This window comes from Mus musculus, chromosome 16 (genome assembly GCF_000001635.26).
Source record: "Mus musculus strain C57BL/6J chromosome 16, GRCm38.p6 C57BL/6J".
In the NCBI taxonomy this organism is placed as follows: Eukaryota; Metazoa; Chordata; class Mammalia; order Rodentia; family Muridae; genus Mus; species Mus musculus.
Genome location: NC_000082.6, coordinates 20,723,814 through 20,743,005, shown reverse-complemented (window position 1 = coordinate 20,743,005; position 19,192 = coordinate 20,723,814). Strand labels below are relative to the sequence as shown.

Genomic DNA, 19,192 nt, shown 5'->3' with positions numbered 1-19,192 from the left:
CAGCTGTGACTTTTTCCTTCCTCTGTACTACCAGATTTATCCGGAATTATTTATACATGCATGTATATGATTTCTAAGATACTGCCCTTGTTTCTCTAGAACCATGGGACTGACGGCTGGGATGAGAGGAAATGGGAAAGGGCAAGGGAAGAGGTCTCCTGTTACTCTGCCCACCATAGCACTTTTTCTCATGATGAGCTCGGTTTTAACTAAATCAGGGCTAATCCCTATTCAATCTGATGTAGGATTGCCCCTGAACTGATCAACAAACAACTTTTCAGGAAAGAATGTTTAGCTTGCTTTAGACAGAAAGTAGAGACTGGAAGCACTTTGGTTTCATTCTGGAGTGGCATGAAGAAACATGGCATCAGCAAAAATGTCAGCTATGGGTAACTCAACTTGAGGCTACCAGGGCTCTTGCTGCTCCACCACCTTCTATGGACAGTTGTCTTTATGGAACCTAGATATGCCAATCAAGTCAACATCTCATTCCCTAAGCCCTCCTAGCTCCCAGGTCAGAGAGACTCTAGGCCCAAGGCTCCTCTCTTATTTTGGTCTGTCAGATCTTACTCTACTGGCGCCCACTGGGGTCCTGGCCACAAAGAGCCTACCTCAAACCCAAAGACTGAAAAAAAGATGTTTTAATAAATACAAAAAAAAATCTCTAATAATGACTCTGCTCAGCTCAGGGGTAGCAGGAATGGTGTGAGGGAACCCTTGGTGCTGAGTGAGGATAAATTAAAGAATCCCAATAAGCCAGTGGTGTTCTGTACAGAAGAAAAGAGTTAAGCTTGTGGGACAGAGGCCAAAAGAAAACAGGGCAGGAGTTCGCATGGATATGGCCTTGGTCTGACCCAGCAGTCTTTCCCCTTGTAGACTTGTGGTTCCCAGAGGTAGTGGGGGAGGAGAAGAAGCAGAGCAGAGGCACGAAAGGCACTGGGTTCCCACAGGAGAGTCGGGGTCCTCAGCACCACTCCTTCTCCCAGCTCAGGCCCATCCTCTTGGTCATATGGCCTTCTGGATGCTCCCTAGGAGTGCTCCGCTTCTTTCTCCAGCTCTGGAAGGGTTCTAGTCTCAGAGGCTGCTGAAGACAGAAGGAGATGGGAAGCAGAGAGGTCTGGAAGAAGACACGGGAGTGGGGGTGGGGGGCAGGCAGCACATCTCTGCTCCAGTCCCAGAAAGGACCAAGTTGTCCAAGAAAGTCAGCATACACCACCTGCAGTGTGGTTGCTTAATTCCTCTGAGCTTCAGAAGTCTCATTTGTAAAGAAACAACAGTAAGTGAGAAGCCTGGAGAGGTAGGCTGGGATTGCACTTATGAATCAGACTCATAGTTCCTACCTCCATGGGGCACCCTTCCCTCCCAGAGTCACACAGCCAGCCCACACCATCTGTGGCTTCCTTCACTTACACCTTTGGGCTGTGCAGTGGGAACAGCATCGACTCTCCTTCCCTGAGCCACAGGATAGCGGCGGTGAACAATCGTCCCGCTCACAGTGGGGTACCCCTGCCTGGTGCAGAATGGAGAGATACTGAGGTTCCTTACAGGACACTCTAGTCTTTAGCCTCTTCAGGAAAAGCCATCTCCAGGACTCTCCCTGAGAAGGTTTTCCTACTCTAGGCCAGGCAGTACTAGCCACATCACACAAGTCCTTCACTTACCCCACATCTGCAGGTAATACAGCTCATCTCCCCAAAGGGGGGCACTGATGGGTGCCAGCTCTGATTCTCTGGGAACCACTGCCCAGCAAAGCGACACCCCCGAGGCCCATCAGCCTGCATGGGGTCTCCCAGCTTGGCATTAGTCCCTGACCCTACTGGGGAAAGAAGACAAAGTTAGACAATAAGGGTCAACCAACTTTAACTTTTCTTTGAATTCCCCTAGCCTAGTAGTTTCTGGTTCTTGATAAGTGATAAATTTGGATGGATAGGTGGGAGATGGATGAGTGAATAAATGGATTAATTACAGATGGAGTAGATAAATGATTATGGATTGATGGATGGGTAGGTGGATAGATGGATGTGGTACAGATGGAGTGGATAGATAATAATGATGAATGGATGGGTGGGTGGGTAAATGGATGGATGGATGGATGGATGGATGGATGGATGGATCACAGATAAAGTAGATAGATGATGATGAATGGGTAGATGGATGGATGGATGGATGGATGGATGGGTAGGTAGATAGATGGAGTGGCGAGATGATGAAGGATGGATGGGTAGATGGATGATGAAGGATGGATGGGTAGATGGATGGGTAGGTGGATGGATGGATCACAGATAAAATAGATAGATAATGATGATGATGGATGGGTAGGTGGATGGATAGGTGGGTGGATGGATGAGCAGGTGGATAGATGGATGGATTACAGATGGAGTAAATAAATGATGATGATGGATGAACAGACAGACAGACACATAGGTAGATAGGTGGATGGGTGGATGGGTGGGTGGCTAGATAGATTACAAATGGAGTGGATAGATGATAATGATAGGTGGGAAGATGGATGGATGGATAGATAGGTGGATAGATGAGTGAGTGGATGGGTGGGTGGCTAGATGGATTACAGATGGAGTGGATAGATAATGATGGATGGAAGGATGGATGGATAGGTGGATAGATGAGTGAGTGGATGGGTGGGTGGCTAGATGGATTACAGATGGAGTGGATAGATGATGATGGATGGAAGGATGGATGGATGGGTAGATGAATGGCTGGGTAGGTAGATGAACAGCTAGGTTGATGGGCCTGGAGCCCCAGTCAGCTTACTGCATACATGCAGAACCTTCCCACTGTTTTTAGGGTGCTGACTCCAGGGTGGGTATGAGCAGTGCCCAGCGAGTGAGAAGTTTCTGAGAAGCTCCGTTCCATCCCCATCATGCACCCCCAAACAGGTCAGGGCCTACCCAGCCCCTAGAGTGAGGCCTCAATGACCAGGCCTCTCACCTGGACACTGTTTGCAGCAGTCGGTGGGGTTGGCACGGACAGGCTGAGCACAGGCCAGGCGAGGACACTGCACCTTCTCACAGTGCACCTCTCCCGTGGCCCCCTGTAGGCAGGCACCCATTGAGAGAGGGTGTCAGGCGGAGGGACGTACAACCGTCACACTGCTTTCTCTCTCCTTTCCCACCTCAAGTCAAATATATGTGTGGCCAATGCTCAGAGGCCTGAGTTTGCCCTATATATCTGAATCCAGTCCTCATTGTATATAGGATGGCATATTTGCACACAGGGGAGGAATGGGGAGCTTGGGGAAAGTTCAGAAATCACTGAGGGTCACGTGAACTCAGTCAGCTGACACAGCCAAAGCTTGTACCTGTCGGCTTTTTAACCCCTCCCACAGGAAACCTGCTCTCCAAACCCCAGGGACTGCCCCTCACAATACCATCCTGAGACCTCCTCATCAAGGACAGGCTTGCTCTCCAGGAAGTCCCCATCTCTATCTGTAGACCTGACTGGGTTATGATAGCAGGGAAGATTAGGCAGCCATACCTTGCAGGTGCAGACAGCACACTTAATTAGGCCAAAGGGGGGCACAACAGGGTGCCATCGGGTACCCGCTGCCCTCCAGCTCCGGTCACCATCAAAATAGCAGCCTAGAAGGAAAGAATTCCCAGCTGCCATTAGGATTGGTCTCACCAGTTGGGCATACAACCAAGCCTCAGGCCAGTCCCATACTAGCCTAAGCCAAGAGCCAGTAGACACTAAAGAGAACTATCAGACGTGCTTAGAGTCTGTGCACCTCAGCTTCCCCCATACACACACTCTATTGCCCTCTTGCTCCAACCCAATGGCTTCTTTGGATCTTCCCATCCCTGGACCCATAGTCCTCTCTTACCCTCTCCTGGCTCCAGATTTGGTAGGCTGGGGAGGTCTCTACTGCGTTGTTTCTCTGTGGAGACAAAGAAAAGGGTGAGGCAGAGAGTCGCCTTTGCTTCCCTCCCTAGAACATTCCTTTTCCATGAACGCCCCTCCACTACCTTTCCTCCCCTGCAGGACATTCACCTGGACACACGGGACAGCACTGGTCCAGTGCCTGCACCGGGTGGGGACAGCTTGGTGGTGGGCATACTACAGGGTCACAGATCACTGTTCGTCTCTGTAGAAAGGGGCCAAGGCTTTGAAGGTGTGTTGGGCCCCTTGCCCCAGACCCTGTAGCCAACTGTCCCTTACCCAAACATCCTACCTGGCAGATGCAGAGGGAGCAGAGTGGGTCATAGTTGGGTGCCCAGCGAGCCCCGTGGGGCCGCTGCTGCCCCTCGAAGAAACATGTGTTAGGATCTCGGGGTCTCCCAGGGCTGCCATGTTTGGCTGGTACTGGGGCTTCAGGGCCAGGGCCAGCAGGCAGCATGGGTGACGTAGCCGCCTCTCCATTTGGAGCCAAGGGCATCTGCACTCCTTCTGAGGCCAGACGCAGGCCTCCCGCCTCACACTGACTGGCAATGTGCACCTGGGAAGAGAGGGAAACAGGCCGGCTGGGTTCTCCTTCATGTCTCTATCAACCACTGCTGGCTGTTGTCAGGAGTGCCCAGGAGGAGACTCTGCCCTTCAAGACTCGTCCCAGTTGCAAAGCCAGGGCGTTAGGTTGACGACCTCCCTATGCAGCTGTGTGGCTTCATGTTTATCACTGGCAAGAACTTAATACTACCACCTCAGGGATCGGAGCACACAAGCAACTGCACTGTCCTCACATACCTGCCCACGTAGTTCTCCTCTGGGGCTACTCTTGGTGGTGATGAGCAGGGAGGCAGTGCCCTGTGCCAGGTGCCGCAGCAGCACAGGCTCCAGATCTTTTACCACGCCCTGAGCCTGCAGACAGACCAAGTAAGGAGTAGAAACAAGGCACATCAGGGTTTTTATATCATTTTATTTATGTGTATTAGCATTTTGCCTGGTGTCCATAGAGGCCAGAAGAGGGCATTGGATTCCCTGTAACTGAAGTTACAGATGGTTGTGAGCTACCAAGTGGGTGCTGGGAACTGAAACTGGATCCCCCAGAAGAGCAGCCACACTGCTGAGCCACCCCTCCAGCCCCACAAGGACACTTTGGGACACTTTAAGACACAGCCCATGGTCTCCAATTTTCAGATAAAGAAACAGACCCATGATTAAGGCCTTCTCACATTGGAGAAGAGCTGTGAGACTAGGTCTCTGCGACTGCAGCTCACACCACTTAAGAGGATGTGGTCCATCCCACCTACTACTTTTGTGGCTTGGGACCTCTGTCCTGGAAATCATTTAGGACAGAGGACACAAAAGAAAATGCATAGTAAAGCCTGAATCAGACTTACACCCAGGTCTGTCAGACACCTACAGCCGGCCAAGCCTGCTCTGTAATACCAGGCCACCTGCTCTCTCTACCACAACCACAGGTCCACATGGCCCTTCAAGCTAAAAAGGCAGAAAATTTCTAAGCTTCTTCCCATCTCTATGACTTTACCTCTGAGCCATAGAATCCCTTCAGCAGCCGCTGGGGCCCTGGCATCCCAGGAGGCCCAAGGAGGTGGGCAGTGACAGTTCCTTGCTCTGAGCCACCAAGCCCAGCCAATAGAACTTCATAGTGTAAGTGACAATGTGTATCCAAGGAGAGCCAGGCGTGCCCTGCTGCCTGACTCCGCACAGGGGGCAGCACTAGTGCCCCTGCCAGAGGCACAGGCAATCCTAAATCCAAACAGATGAGAGATGACACCTGAGATTGTGCTCTTAATCTCATCCTGCCCCACCCCAGATCTAGGGCTTGGGGAATAGCAAGTCTTAGCTTCCTTGCACAATGGCAACAGGGATGGTTGGCCAGTAGCTTCACCCTACACATCCCCACCTCTCTAAATGCCAACCAGAGATCAGACAGCTCAAGCTCTGGATCTCTGGCTAATTCTTTGGATGCTTGGATGGCAGGTCAGAGGACATAGGTGGGCAGGTAGACCATGAGGCACTCACTGTCATAGCGGGCACTGTGCCCACTGTAGCATAGGGCAGTCACATGCCCCCGAAGCTCTCCATCTGGGAAGTCCTTGGTACCAACATTCAGGAACAGCTCGTTCTGTAGCAGCATATGAGCCCCTCGGGCACCCAGCCCAGAGCACATACCCACAGCCTAGGGGTCAAAGAAGGATGAGCCCTCTCACTTTCAGATGCCAAGGGCTTCCCATATCTTATGCCTCCACCACACGTATATCCTTCCTCATCCCAATAACACTGGACAAGAACTTTGTAGGTCGAGTGTCAAGAACCTCCTCTGCCGCATCCTAGACATACCACAACCCTTGAAGAGTTACTCATCTGCGAGTCTTTACTTCTCCTTTATCAAAGGGTACTGGGAAAGGCAAAATGTACACAAAGGAGGCAACCACGTTCGTGCCTGACAGACCCCAAAAGTTCAATTAGTACTATCTCATGGGCTATTGCACTGTTCCCGTGAGTGGTGTTCCCTATTTCACTATGAGCTTGCTGAGAACAAGGTTTCTAGCCTAAGGTTTACCAAAACGTGTCAAATGAATAAAGAACTCATTGAGAGAACCCATGTGTGTGTGAACAGTACTACACACCCCTACTCAACCAACCTGGCTTCCCGCAGCCCATGTATTGGCAGCCCTGGCACAACTCTGCCTGGAGCCCTCACCATGTGTCCTCCCGGCTGGAGTCCAGCCATGTGGCACAGGACAGTGCGCTGGTTCTTCCGCTGAGGCTTGGTCTCCAGTGTCATGGCCACCACCTCGCTACCTGTACCTACCACTTGCACCTGGTGGGCAGGGTTGGGGAAAGGCAATTGGATTGCCAGCCAAGACCGAGAGCCTTTCCCCCTGAAGGTCAAGGCCTTGCCCTGCTGGCCTCCCTGCCTCCTACAGCTGCTGACTCTTACCTGATAGATAAGGGAGCCATTTCCTAGCAATATGAAGCTGGCTGACCCAGCAGCACCCGTCTGGACTGGGATCAGGGCATCAGCCCCACAAAGGACACTTTGAAGGACTGCAGGGGACAAGACAGGTGGCAGCAGGCTTGCCCACACCCAGACACCCAAGACCCCCATATGTATTTTGGGCTCTTCCTCAGCACACGTTTGTGCCTCTGAGTTATGTGTACCCACAGTGCCAAGCCCCACCCTTCCTCACCATCACAGCTCTGCCTGGTGGTGATGTATCCACTGATGCGTAGCTCTGGCCCACCCGCCTTCTCTAGGACCATCTGCAGCTCCCCCAGCTCCAACCAGTCCATCTCTTGGTCTGTAAGGCTGGGCAGCACCTCAGCAAAACCTGGCTCCTGTGAACAGAGCAGAGTGGGGTGGGCAACAGCAAGAGGTCAGAGTAAACCTCGGCAAGACACAGGCCTTCCTTTCCCTTACCTGAGCGGAGGTGTTGGCCTGGAGCTCCCGAAGTAGCTGTCCCTGGTGGAGAATCTGAAGCTTCAAGGGAGCCTGAGCTAGTCCTGCAAGCACTGCACATGTGAGCATTTCTGAAAGGTGAGCACCCGCCCTACGCCCTCACATACATCTTCCCCATCACTCACCTCCCAGCAGACCCCGGAAGAGCAGCAAAAAATGCAAGGAATCTTCTGTGTCACTGAGGGTGAGCAGGGCTATGCCCCCCACACCCCGCTGCAGTGGGTCTTCCAGGGTCAGGATGGCACTGAAGGTCTCTGGGGAGTGTTAGACCATGACAGCCATAAGAAAATCCTCTCTTCAGTCCACCCACCCTTGGGTTATTGAAGGCTCAGCTCTTGACATCTGAGAACTGCTCACTCCCCTTACCTGCAGCGAGAGCACCCTGCCAAATGAGAGGCCCCCAGACTTCTCCTGAAGGGTGAGTGGATGTCACAAGGGCTACCCGAAGCTGCTCTGCCCTCAGGAGCCTCACAGACAGCCGAGGCACTGCCCGCCACACCCCACAGACCTTGAGAGAAGAGGGAAGAATGCCTACTGTAATTATGCAGGACAAGCCACCTAAAAGACCCAGGTCTAATGAGGAAGGAGCATGGAAGGGAGACCCCAGACCCTCTTAAGAAGGACCCATGAGCCTTGATTTTAAGTCCTGGCTTACCACTTACTAGCCAAATGACCTTGAACAAATCACATTCTGCTATTCTGAGCCTCAGTTCCCTCCTCTGTAAAATGGGCATCATAATGTCAGGGCCTTTCTCCCACTGGGCTGTTGTGAGAACCAAAGGAGGCAATGCAAAGCATGCTCTCAGCAAGTGCCGATTTTGGATAAGCACTCTTAAATGGCATCATCTCACCAGGCCATCCTGGGTGGGGGTTGCAGGGTGTTCAAACAGGATGTTGCCTGTGGGATCTGTGAAACGAACCCTGCTGGGACGGTCCAGCCTGTGAAGAGAGGTCCAGTGAGACTGGATCTATAGCCTACAGGCTCCTCTTTATTGCCCCCTTTACTACTCCTAGTCCTTGCCCTTTTCCCGGTCTCACCGCTGGTAGGAGACAGAGAAGCGTAAACTTGAGCGCAGCAAAGAGACTCGAGCACGAGCTACCGCCTGCGACCTCGGTCCTGTCAGCAGCGCCACAAAGTCTTCGAGAAGAGAAGATGGCCTGAGCACTGTCAAGCCTTGCCGCGGGACTCAAACTTCATCAGGCCCACCTCCACCCCAGCCTACCTGTGTGGCCATCAGCACGGGTCCGCTCCCCAACGCCGGGTTCCCCTCGATCACTGTAACTGCGATGCTCTGGATCCCTTGGATACTCGAAGACCAGGCCAGCGGGCTGTGGATCTAGATTGCTGCGCTCTGCATCCGGGGTAAGGAATAAGACGGCTGGCTTCAGAAAGGTACCAGGAGGACCAGTCCTCCTCCGCGATGCAAGTCGTACAGGACCTAGTGTAGAGCCTTCCACCCTCCTAACTCCGGGCACAGCGGGCCTCACCCTGCGGGCAGGTCTGGCAGCAGTGTCCTGGCAGCTGGCGCGGCTGCCTGCAGGCCAGGGTGGGGCACTGAGGTTTGATGTTCTTGCAGCTGACCCTGCCAGGACCCCTCCCACGGCGAGCCCACTGAGGCTGATGGCAGAGAACATAGGAAAATTAAGGGAATGAAACCATCAGACCCCAGGGCTGCAGACAGTCAATTCTGCTATTTACAAGTTACATGGCCCGTCCAAAGTTTCTTAACTTCTCTGAGCCTCGGCGTCCCTGTCTGCAAAGTAGAACTAATAATGTCATTTATCTAGCAATACTGTAACGGGAGGGGGGAAGTTGGCTAAAAGCCAGTCACATTGTGGGCGATCAATAACTGTCAACACCGCAGACTTGAAAGCGGTTTCCTCCGATTTGCGGACCAGCCTTCCCCTGAGCATCTCCGAGTCTACTACTTAGGACACCAGCGTTCCGCTACCCTCTAGAGTAGGGCAGGCAGCTGCGTTATCCACTCACCGCTTCACAGGCGCACAGCACGCAGCGCATCACCCCAAAAGGCTCCCCCAGGTCCGGGTGCCACGTCTCGTCCAAGGCATAGACCTTCCCGCCGAAGGAGCAGCCTGCGGGGACGGGCTTGGCTGGCGGCCGCTGTCCGGTTGCTCGTGCCGTAATGCCTGCTCCGGGCTCTGCCCGCCAGGCCCATGGTCCCTTGGCACCGTGCACCTCGCCGCCTCTGCTTTCCCCTCCCACCCTCCCGCTGCGCGAAGCCACCTGCGCCCGGGGCCCTCTCCCTGTGGATGTAGACTTGCCAGGAGTCAGACTCCCCTCCCGCACCTCCCCCTGGAGCCCACCTACCTGCCGCTCCCCGGACAGGCAGCGGCTCCTTCTCGGAACGGATGGGCAGTGCTGGGGGCTCAGGGCCAGTGCCACTGGCCGGCCGCGAGCCGAGCAGCAGCAGCCCGAGGAGCAGCCGCGGGGCCGGCGGGGCCGGGAGGCTCGGCATGACGCGGAGCAGACAGCTGGGGAGGCGGGCGGGAGGAGGGAGCAGGAGAGGGAGTAGGGCCGGACCGGAGGCGGGCCGGCAGGAGGGGGCCGGGGCCAGGAGGGGGGCAGTGGCGAGGGGCTCGTCTCACAGTCGCCTGGTCGGCTCCCGGCCGGGCGGGGCGGGAGAGAGCGGGCGGAGGGGCGCTGACCCGGGCCGTACTCCACTTTAGTGCCCTAGGCGCCGGCTCTGGCCCGTTTTATGCCCGCGCCAGGCGTCCGGGCCCGGGGCCTCCTCTTCAGCAAACGGGGCGCGGCGGCGGCTCCACAAGGAGCCCGGCTGAGCCCGGGGGGTCCGGCCCAGCAGCAGCGGCCGGATCGCGAGTGGGGGAGGGGGACAGGCTGGGACCCGGCAGGGGAGGAGGGAGGGACTGGAGGAGGGGGGAGCGGAGTGGGTAGGGGGAAGGGAGGAACTAGGGGGCGCAAAGAGGGAGAGGAGAGGCGGGCCTCGACACCCCCACACACGCTCCTTGCGACCACCCCTGGAGGTGGTGTCCACCCCAAGACCAGAGGCTCAGGCTAGTGAAGGGCAGAGGCTGAGCCTCGGGCCTGTGGCACTCTTGAACGAGATGGGCCGCTGGAGGATGAGGACTTGTCTTTGAAAATGACACCGATCCACCCCTACCTAGGACCCACAGCACCCCCTTCCTTTCACTCTGGCTGTATTCCTATTTCCCTTCTAAGGTCTCTCCTCTTTCTTCACTTCCCAGGGACAGGAACCTAGCCTGTGCTTCCCAGAATCAAGCAGTGCTTCCCTGAGTGGAGTCATAATTCACCAGCACCCCAACCTGCTCTCAAGTCCATCCAACTACCACCTCTGGCTCTCTCATGCTTTTCCTTCATCCAAGAGATGACCCTCTTCCTCTCCAGCTCAGTCCCCACCTCCTTTGTCCTGCTTTTCTAGACAAGCCTCCCCATCCTACACACACACACACACACACACACACACACACACACACACACACACGCGCGCGCGCGCGCGCGCGCGCGCGCACCGTTCTTCCCACTATCCCAGCACTAGGCTTCCTAATCTTAGAAGGCATCTCTTATTCAACTGGAGAATTCCGGGATCCAGGCCATACGCCTCAGTAGATAGCCCATCCTCTCTGAGGCGCAGAGAAAGCCTGAGGAAGACAAGGGAGAGAGGACAGGGTCAGGCCACAAGGTCCCTGAGGACAGAGACTGTGGGGAGACAGGGACTGGGGAGAAAGCACAGGAGCTAGAGCCAGGGCCAAAGGAAGAGAGGAGCCAGCAAAGAGGTATTTGTGGGGGAGGCTCGGCAGCTGTCCTTCCTAAGACAGGGACAGATGGGCCTGGTTATTTCTCTTGTCACATGTATAGTGGTAGGACTAGAAGAGGATCATTGAGCAATCAAGGGCAGGCTTGCCCACAGAGCTGAGGGGGTTTAGCGCTCCAGGTCCCTGTACCCCTAGTAGAAAGACTGAGCCCAGTCAATCTGTCTGTCTGTCTGTTTGTCTGTCTGTCTGTCTGTTTTAAATAAGATCTCATTATGCAGCCCTGGCTCACTAGGTAGACCAGGCTAGCCTTAAACTCTCTGAGATCCACCTACCTCTGCCTCCCAAGTGCTGAGAATCAAGACATGCTCTGGGCTCAATCTTTTGGAACTCACTCTGTAGACCAGGCTGGCCTCGTACTCAGAAATCCACCTGCCTCTGCCTCCCAAGCGCTAGAATTAAAGGAGTGTGCCACCACTGCCCAGCTCTGGGCTCTTTTTTTTTTTTTTTGTTTTTGTTTTTTTTTATTTATTTATTTTTATTATATGTAAGTACACTGTAGCTGTCTTCAGACACTCCAGGAGAGTCAGATCTCGATGGTTGTGAGCCACCATGTGGTTGCTGGTATTTGAACTTCGGAAGAGCAGACGGGTGCTCTTACCCACTGAGCCATCTCACCAGCCCCTCTGGGCTCAATCTTAACCAAACACATATCCCTTTACTTCCCGGGTCCCACATATTGTCCATACTGTCTTTCTGATAACGTGATCATTTTCTAATATAGGCAATACCTACTTTGCCAGTTGGAAAGGGGAAATGCCAGGAAAGACACTCCTCTGGAGCAGGGGAATATAGAAGGAAAAGCAAGCAAGCCAGCATGCTGTCAGAATTCAGCAGCAGGTATACTGTTCAGGGAAAAGAAATTTGGAGAGCCAGGAACTGAGACTTCATCCATCTAAAACAAGACCTCTCTTTCCCAGAGAGAACCGTATTCTGCCAGATTTCTCCTGGACTAACCCTCTTCTCTCTCTCACTTAGGTCCCAGGTTCTCATGTCGCCAGGACATGAGACAGTTCCCGCTATACAAATTCTCTCTAGAGTGTGTGTGGGTGGAGGAGCTGGGCTCTATTCATGGACCATGGTCCAGCCATGGGCTCTAGTCCCAGTAGACAGGAAAAGAAGTCGTCATTTCCGGGGGAGCCTTCACCTGGGCTTGGTGGCTCTCTGCTCTCTGATTGGGCGGAAGTGGCCTGGGCAGGCTTGTGACCCTACTACAGAGGAGGGGCTGTACCCCAACCAGTGTCTTCCTACCTACTTGTTCCCCAGAGTGCTGCCTGCTGTGCACCTGGGTCCTGAGGCCCTTCTCCACCCGGTGAGTGGCAAGCACCATTTGGGGTTAAGTGGGGGTATGGTATGAAGAACAAAAAAGAACCGGGCTCTTAGCTGGGGGAGGGGCAAGCAAACTGGAACCTACAGGCACTGACCTTTGTCAAGAAGAGTGGAGCCTTCCCAGAATGGGAGGAGCAGGACAGAGCAGGGAAAGGGGGTTGGGTAGCTGGTTTATGAGGGATTATTCACAGACTCAGAATTCAGCATAGGTCTGGCTGCTTTGGGGCCATGAGAAAATAAGAAAGGGGGTGCGTGCAGGCCTGGAGAACTTTGTCCAGAGGAACGTAATCCTAATTCCCACCCTCATATGGTCATTCTTGTTAGCTTAAGGTTCTGAGTCTGGCACTGGGAAGCTGGGTCAGGTGAGCCAAGGCACGGAAAGAGGGTAACAGGAGGGGGGCGTGTGTCTGTTGACAGACCTACAGGAGATCCCAATATTGAATCAGGTGCAGGTCTCGGCTCAACTTGTGAAAAGAGGAGGGTCCTAATGCCTCTTTGCTCAACTTGTGAAAAGCGAGGGTCCCAGGAAGGGCCTGGAAGGGATCTGGAGGGGGCAGGGAGGCAGATGCAGTTGCCGTAAAAAAACGCTGGCAGTGTCTAAGGTGAAGGAAGCCATGTGAGGCAGATATCATCTTGCTCTGTAAGTGCCACCCAGGTCTCTGGCCTCAGGAAAGAAGTCCTAGTTCTATTACCCACTTTGACTTGAGTACTTGAAAATCCAAAGAAAAGTCCTGGGTTTTATTTGTGGGCCAAAAGGGAAAGAATGTCCAAGTTTCTCTTTTAATTCCTGCCTCTGGTGGTCTGTTATGTCCTTACCCAGTCTGCCTCAGTCCCACTCCCAACACCGTTCCTTAGTGCATGTGTCCATTTGCCTGCCCATTTGCTTTTTCTTCTTGGCCTGGTGACCCATTTTCCACTCTTCTCCAAACTTAACAACACCCCTCTCTATTCCCGTCCCACATTCTCTCCCAGCTAACAACCAATGCTCAGAATTTGAGTCCACTTAAAATGTGTGCGTAACATCTCGCTGCTCTTAGCAGGGCAACAATTGGTAGATGGCACCAAGATCTTATCAGAGTCACTGAAGAGCTGTTACAAGAGGAGGCACTATAATGCTTCAGTCACAAGAAAATATGGGACCAGTTGGAACACAAACAGCTCTGGCCCTAGCTGGCCAGCAGTTCAAGGCCTCCAAGCACCCGTTTCCCGTGCCAGAAAGTCTTTTCCTTGAAACCTGATGAACGATTCACTATTTCTGTCATTTTCAGGACAGAGTCCTTGGCCCACCTCTCTCCCACCCGACTCTGCCGAAAGAAGCACAGAAGCTCAAGCCGCCTCCATGGCCCCAGGAAAGATTCAGGGGAGAGGCCCCATACAGGGAGCCACTTCAGTTAGACACCCTGGCCAGAATGGAGCTGACTGGTAAGGCTACATGAAGGGCTAGGGACAAGTTCAAGAATGGCTTGGCCGCAGGGCAGGTGGGCAGAGGGCTGGGAACCCCAGTCTCCCCTAGAAAAGGGGTCTGTCTGGACAGCAGACCCCTGGATTTCAGGTCTGGCCCAAATGGGGATCCCTGAGTCACCACCTGAGAATAAGTTTCTCCTTATCCACCCTTCACCGTCACCTCTCCTCATCCAAGATTTGCTCCTGGCGGCCATGCTTCTTGCAGTGGCAAGACTAACTCTGTCCAGCCCCGTAGCTCCTGCCTGTGACCCCAGACTCCTAAATAAACTGCTGCGTGACTCCCACCTCCTTCACAGCCGACTGGTGAGCAACCCCAAGCCCCCTGCTTTTTACCCATGTAACTGAGTTAAGGGACTTGGGCCTACAGTTCCTCTCACTCCAGTATTGTCTTTGGCGAGACCACCATGTCTTAGCCCTGACAAGGGCTATGCTTGGCATTGGTCTCTTAGAGGCTCCAGCATGAGCATGGTACTAAGGAAGACCACCCCAGTCAGGGGCCACCATCCTGACTTCCATTTCAGCCTTTTCCTCCTGCCCCCATCTTTCTTAACAGAGTCAGTGTCCCGACGTCGACCCTTTGTCTATCCCTGTTCTGCTGCCTGCTGTGGACTTTAGCCTGGGAGAATGGAAAACCCAGACGGTAAGAGGCTCCTGGACTCAGGCATGCTGGCCTCACACCTGCCAGCCTAGGATGTTCCGGGCCAGGATGGACTAGAGTGAGACTTCCATCTCAAAAAAAAGGAAGAAAATGTGTTACATTGCCTTTCCTAGATCGTCTTGTTATTACAGATCCCTCCTGCTCCCTAAAATTCTTGAATTTTTAAAAAGTCTTACTTTCAACTTGGCCACCTTATCCCAGGTTACATTCACCTATAATGAGCTCTTAAGAAAACAATGACAAATTTCTGACCAATATATCAAATAGGAAGGACTTTAATTTCATGCCTTTAATCTCATCACTCAGGAAGCAGTGGCAAACAGATCTCTGAAAGTTCAAGGCCAGTCAGGGATGAGACACTATCTCAAACACATGTGTGTATGTATATGTACATACACATATATACATACATATGTATATTTATATATACACATATATTTGTATATATGTATATTTGTATATATATATAATACACACACATATATATGAGATAGTACATATATATGCATGATAAAAAGATTTAAAACTGAATACCATAAAAAGTTGGTTAGAAGCCCTTCATGTCCATACTTTTGACCTACTCTTATTCTTGTTCAATCTTTTTGTTTAATGCATTTGTTTATATATATATATATGGCAGCACATGCCACATAGAGGTCAGAGCCATTAAGCTTGGCCACAGCACCTTTACCCTCTGAGCCATTTCAAGAACTCAGCTTGCTCTCTCTCTCTCTTTCTCTCTCTTTCTCTCTCTCTCTCTCTCTCTCTCTCTCTCTCTCTCTCTCTCTCCTCTCTCTTCCTTTCTTTATTCCTTTCTTTCTTTCTTCCTTTCTTCTTCTTCTTCCTTTTCTTCTTCTCCTCCTCCTCCTTCTTCTTCCTTCTTCCTCCTCATTTTCCTCCTTCTTCTTTGGTTTTTCAAGTCAGGGTGTATTTATGTCTATCCCTGGCTATCCTTGCTCTATAGACCAGGCTGGCTTCAAACTCAGAGATCCATCTGCCTCTGCCTACTGAGTGCTGGGATCAAAGGCGTGCGCCATCACTGACCAGCTTCTCAACCTTCTTAAGTTGGTGTGTAATCTGATCTGCTGCCCACAAGTGACATAAAGCAGAAAGTATCACTAAATTAAGGCAAAATCAAGATTCAAATCCTTGCTGGGCATAGTGACACAAACCAGAAATCCTAGCAGCTCAGAGAGCCGGGCACAAAGATGAGGAGCTACAGGCTAGCCTAAGCTACATAGTGAGAGCTTGTCTCAAAAAATAAACAATAGCAGCAGAAGCAAGCCAGGTGGCACATACCTGTACTATGTAGAATCCCCTTTTCAAGTCTCCTAGGGATTCTGGGTCAGGAGAAGGATGAATCATATGAATTATAGCTCTAGCTCTGTGTTTGTAACAGGGTCTACCTATGTATTCCAGACTGGCCTTGAACTTGTGATCCCCCTGTCTCAGCCCCCCAAGTGCTGGGATTACAGGCATGTGTCATCATATTCAGCTCTGCCATTTGTTAAGCCCCTTCCCTTCATCTTCAGGGTTATGGTGACAGTTTTGTTGCTACATTTAACTTAGAAGTGCTGTGGGCAACAGTTTTGTATCAGAAAAGAATAAGGCTACAATGCTGCAGCCTAGAGCTAAAAGCTGCTGCAAGGTGGAGTGGCTTTCTAAGAGTCTATGCAAGACCAGGCTACACTGATGGACACTGGAGTTGCTGAAGCAGAGGCCAATGACCAGTTATTAGGAGACTGTGAAGGAATTCCTGTGATGGGTGGGACCCTCATCCTGTCCAGTTCTCAGCTCCTATGATTCATCCTTCTGGCTACTCCTATGGGCTCCCCACCCATTCTTAGCACTTTTTTTTTTTTTTTAAGCAGTCCACTTTTTCTTTCCCAGGAACAGAGCAAGGCACAGGACATTCTAGGGGCAGTGTCCCTTCTACTGGAGGGAGTGATGGCAGCACGAGGACAGTTGGAACCCTCCTGCCTCTCATCCCTCCTGGGACAGCTTTCTGGGCAGGTTCGCCTCCTCTTGGGGGCCCTGCAGGGCCTCCTAGGAACCCAGGTAAGTCCCCAAACCTATAGAAACTACCCTTTTATTCAGTTCCTAAGGACCTGGGGGAAGACAAGGGATTCAAGGTGCTTCCAGTGTATGAAGGTTGGCTTATACGGAGTGATACTTCCCAGACGTGATACCTGGGTGCTGGCAATAAATCTTTTCTCCTTATTCAGAAGAGGCCTGATATGTGGGCCTACTCACTGGCCTCAGGCCCATCCTCTGCCCTCAGCTTCCTCTACAGGGCAGGACCACAGCTCACAAGGACCCCAATGCCCTCTTCTTGAGCTTGCAACAACTGCTTCGGGGAAAGGTGCGCTTCCTGCTTCTGGTAGAAGGTCCCACCCTCTGTGTCAGACGGACCCTGCCAACCACAGCTGTCCCAAGCAGTACTTCTCAACTCCTCACACTAAACAAGTTCCCAAACAGGACTTCTGGATTGTTGGAGACGAACTTCAGTGTCACAGCCAGAACTGCTGGCCCTGGACTTCTGAGCAGGCTTCAGGGATTCAGAGTCAAGATTACTCCTGGTCAGCTAAATCAAACCTCCAGGTCCCCAGTCCAAATCTCTGGATACCTGAACAGGACACACGGACCTGTGAATGGAACTCATGGGCTCTTTGCTGGAACCTCACTTCAGACCCTGGAAGCCTCAGACATCTCGCCCGGAGCTTTCAACAAAGGCTCCCTGGCATTCAACCTCCAGGGTGGACTTCCTCCTTCTCCAAGCCTTGCTCCTGATGGACACACACCCTTCCCTCCTTCACCTGCCTTGCCCACCACCCATGGATCTCCACCCCAGCTCCACCCCCTGTTTCCTGACCCTTCCACCACCATGCCTAACTCTACCGCCCCTCATCCAGTCACAATGTACCCTCATCCCAGGAATTTGTCTCAGGAAACATAGCGCGGGCACTGGCCCAGTGAGCGTCTGCAGCTTCTCTCGGGGACAAGCTTCCCCAGGAAGGCTGAGAGGCAGCTGCATCTGCTCCAGATGTTCTGCTTTCACCTAAAAGGCCCTGGGGAAGGGATACACAGCACTGGAGATTGTAAAATTTTAGGAGCTATTTTTTTTTAACCTATCAGCAATATTCATCAGAGCAGCTAGCGATCTTTGGTCTATTTTCGGTATAAATTTGAAAATCACTAATTCTCTATATGTGCTTTCATACATTAAGTCTGCAAATGCCTAGGCAGGTCTTGCCTTTTAACCCAGGTAGATGCTACACCATATCAGAAAACAAAAGGGAACTTTCCTTTGCTTCAAGTTTAAGCCTTCCCGCGCCTCCAACACCCCCACAATGCCCTCCTTCCCTTCACTGTAATTCTCAGTGAGACTGTATGGTCCTCGAGATATACTGCTCTTGATAAAGAATTAACAGGCTATCACTTAGAAAGACTGTCCCTACTTAAGAGACAAAACTGAACCTGTAAGAGAATAACTGGGAGCACCCAAAAGCCAATAAAAATCAGGGACCAATGTTCTTCACTGGGGCAACAGAGCTCCTGGACCCTGCCTCCCAAGAAAGCTAACAGGAAGCCTGGGAGCTCCACACCCCAGGTAAGGCTGTGCAGCTGGCTCAGTAAAGAGCAGACTTGGATGTGGCAGCTGAGCAAAGAGCATCAGCAGCTCAGCAGGGGCTCAGCCAGGCCTGGGCTCCTGCTTCCCTCCTGTGGAGGTCAGGCGGAAGTGCAGGAAGTGGCAAGAGGCAGGCTCCTCGGCTCACACAGCAGGACAAGCACAGAGCGCTTGAAGGCTCTTTATAATTTCCACAAATGCACCTAAAAAGCAGCCCTGTGTGGCCACTCCAAACTTTATTGGAACCCTCCCAAATGAAGGCAGACTTATAGGACTTTCCAAGTAAACCCGAGTCTCAGCTTTGTTGGTGCTAGAGGTTTACATTGCGCAAGAACAAAAACTGTATTGCCAAGGGTCAACCTGCAATAGCCAGAGTCTTATGAAAAGACTGGTGAGAGCTTTTCCCTCTCTTGTGTCCCAAAGTAAAGGAGGAAAGACCACCATGTAGGTGGAAAAGCCAGGATCTCACAGTTCCAAACACACACACACACACGTGTGGGGATGACAATTCAGACAGTGCCAGGTGTCTACACAGGCAGAACCTAATGAACGGATCAACAGATGCACATAGCTAAAACTGTTATCAGAATCTCAGTGTCAGTTTCTATGTGACAGAGACCTTCATCTTCTAATTCTAGGATAAATATACTTTGTAATTTGTCGTAACACTAAAAGAGGCTAAATTTAACATTTAAAAAGGAATTTAGGGCCAGTGAGATGGCTCAGTAGTTGAACGTGTTTTGTTTTGTGCCAGTCTGACATTAATCTGATGTCTGGATCCTATGGAAAAGGCAAGAACTCCCAGAAGTTGTCTTCCAACTTCATTATGCACACCATCACATGCCAACTCCCACACTTGCACATACACATCACACATACACACATGATAATAAAATAAAATTTAAGTTAAAAAAAAAAAAAG

At 52.0% G+C, this 19,192-nt stretch overlaps 2 protein-coding genes across 31 annotated transcripts; one reads left to right on the top strand and one right to left on the bottom strand.

Moving 5' to 3' along the window:
* Positions 1 to 621: 621 nt before the first annotated feature.
* Positions 622 to 11,581, bottom strand: Chrd (chordin). Of its 18 annotated transcripts, none has more exons than NM_001354995.1 (24): positions 9,711 to 9,879; positions 9,372 to 9,475; positions 8,870 to 8,999; positions 8,605 to 8,733; positions 8,420 to 8,519; positions 8,233 to 8,320; positions 8,044 to 8,144; positions 7,748 to 7,889; positions 7,507 to 7,635; positions 7,343 to 7,425; positions 7,113 to 7,260; positions 6,863 to 6,969; positions 6,564 to 6,742; positions 5,941 to 6,097; positions 5,444 to 5,664; positions 4,699 to 4,812; positions 4,190 to 4,453; positions 4,009 to 4,102; positions 3,842 to 3,895; positions 3,496 to 3,599; positions 2,950 to 3,052; positions 1,662 to 1,816; positions 1,411 to 1,510; positions 622 to 1,081 (listed from the first exon to the last, which is right to left on the bottom strand). In NM_001354995.1, the coding sequence occupies exons 14-24, from the start codon at positions 6,086 to 6,088 to the stop codon at positions 1,029 to 1,031; spliced, it is 1,410 nt and encodes a 469-aa protein (NP_001341924.1). In that variant the 5' UTR covers positions 6,089 to 6,097; positions 6,564 to 6,742; positions 6,863 to 6,969; positions 7,113 to 7,260; positions 7,343 to 7,425; positions 7,507 to 7,635; positions 7,748 to 7,889; positions 8,044 to 8,144; positions 8,233 to 8,320; positions 8,420 to 8,519; positions 8,605 to 8,733; positions 8,870 to 8,999; positions 9,372 to 9,475; positions 9,711 to 9,879; the 3' UTR covers positions 622 to 1,028. The 18 variants fall into 18 exon arrangements, 14 of the variants coding, with proteins under 14 accessions (NP_001341924.1, NP_001264970.1, NP_001341925.1 ...); XM_011245817.3 differs by having other exon boundaries at positions 624 to 1,084; positions 6,623 to 6,742; positions 8,044 to 8,100; positions 9,711 to 11,581; XM_011245814.2 differs by having other exon boundaries at positions 624 to 1,084; positions 6,623 to 6,742; positions 8,044 to 8,100; positions 9,372 to 9,541; positions 9,711 to 9,956.
* Positions 8,495 to 18,552, top strand: Thpo (thrombopoietin). Of its 13 annotated transcripts, none has more exons than XM_017316927.1 (7): positions 11,681 to 12,031; positions 12,170 to 12,503; positions 13,789 to 13,942; positions 14,160 to 14,287; positions 14,538 to 14,624; positions 16,533 to 16,700; positions 16,924 to 17,848. In XM_017316927.1, the coding sequence occupies exons 1-7, from the start codon at positions 12,009 to 12,011 to the stop codon at positions 17,596 to 17,598; spliced, it is 1,569 nt and encodes a 522-aa protein (XP_017172416.1). In that variant the 5' UTR covers positions 11,681 to 12,008; the 3' UTR covers positions 17,599 to 17,848. The 13 variants fall into 13 exon arrangements, with proteins under 13 accessions (NP_033405.1, XP_017172416.1, XP_017172418.1 ...); XM_017316928.1 differs by having other exon boundaries at positions 11,686 to 12,031; positions 16,936 to 17,848; XM_017316931.1 differs by having other exon boundaries at positions 11,688 to 12,031; positions 16,905 to 17,802.
* The last annotated feature ends 640 nt before the right edge of the window (positions 18,553 to 19,192 follow it).

Coding starts and splice junctions, on each gene's coding strand:
- Thpo (XM_017316929.2), top strand. CDS start 12,183: ATGTCGCCAGGACATGAGACAGTTCCCGCTATACAAATTCTCTCTAGA. Junction 14,288..14,537: donor ACCTCCTTCACAGCCGACTG/GTGAGCAACCCC, acceptor CTTTCTTAACAG/AGTCAGTGTCCCGACGTCGA. Junction 16,701..16,923: donor AGGGCCTCCTAGGAACCCAG/GTAAGTCCCCAA, acceptor CTCTGCCCTCAG/CTTCCTCTACAGGGCAGGAC.
- Chrd (XM_011245814.2), bottom strand. CDS start 9,858: ATGCCGAGCCTCCCGGCCCCGCCGGCCCCGCGGCTGCTCCTCGGGCTG. Junction 8,734..8,869: donor CTGCCAGACCTGCCCGCAGG/GTGAGGCCCGCT, acceptor CCCCGGATGCAG/AGCGCAGCAATCTAGATCCA. Junction 4,813..5,443: donor AGGGATTCTATGGCTCAGAG/GTAAAGTCATAG, acceptor GTCTGTCTGCAG/GCTCAGGGCGTGGTAAAAGA.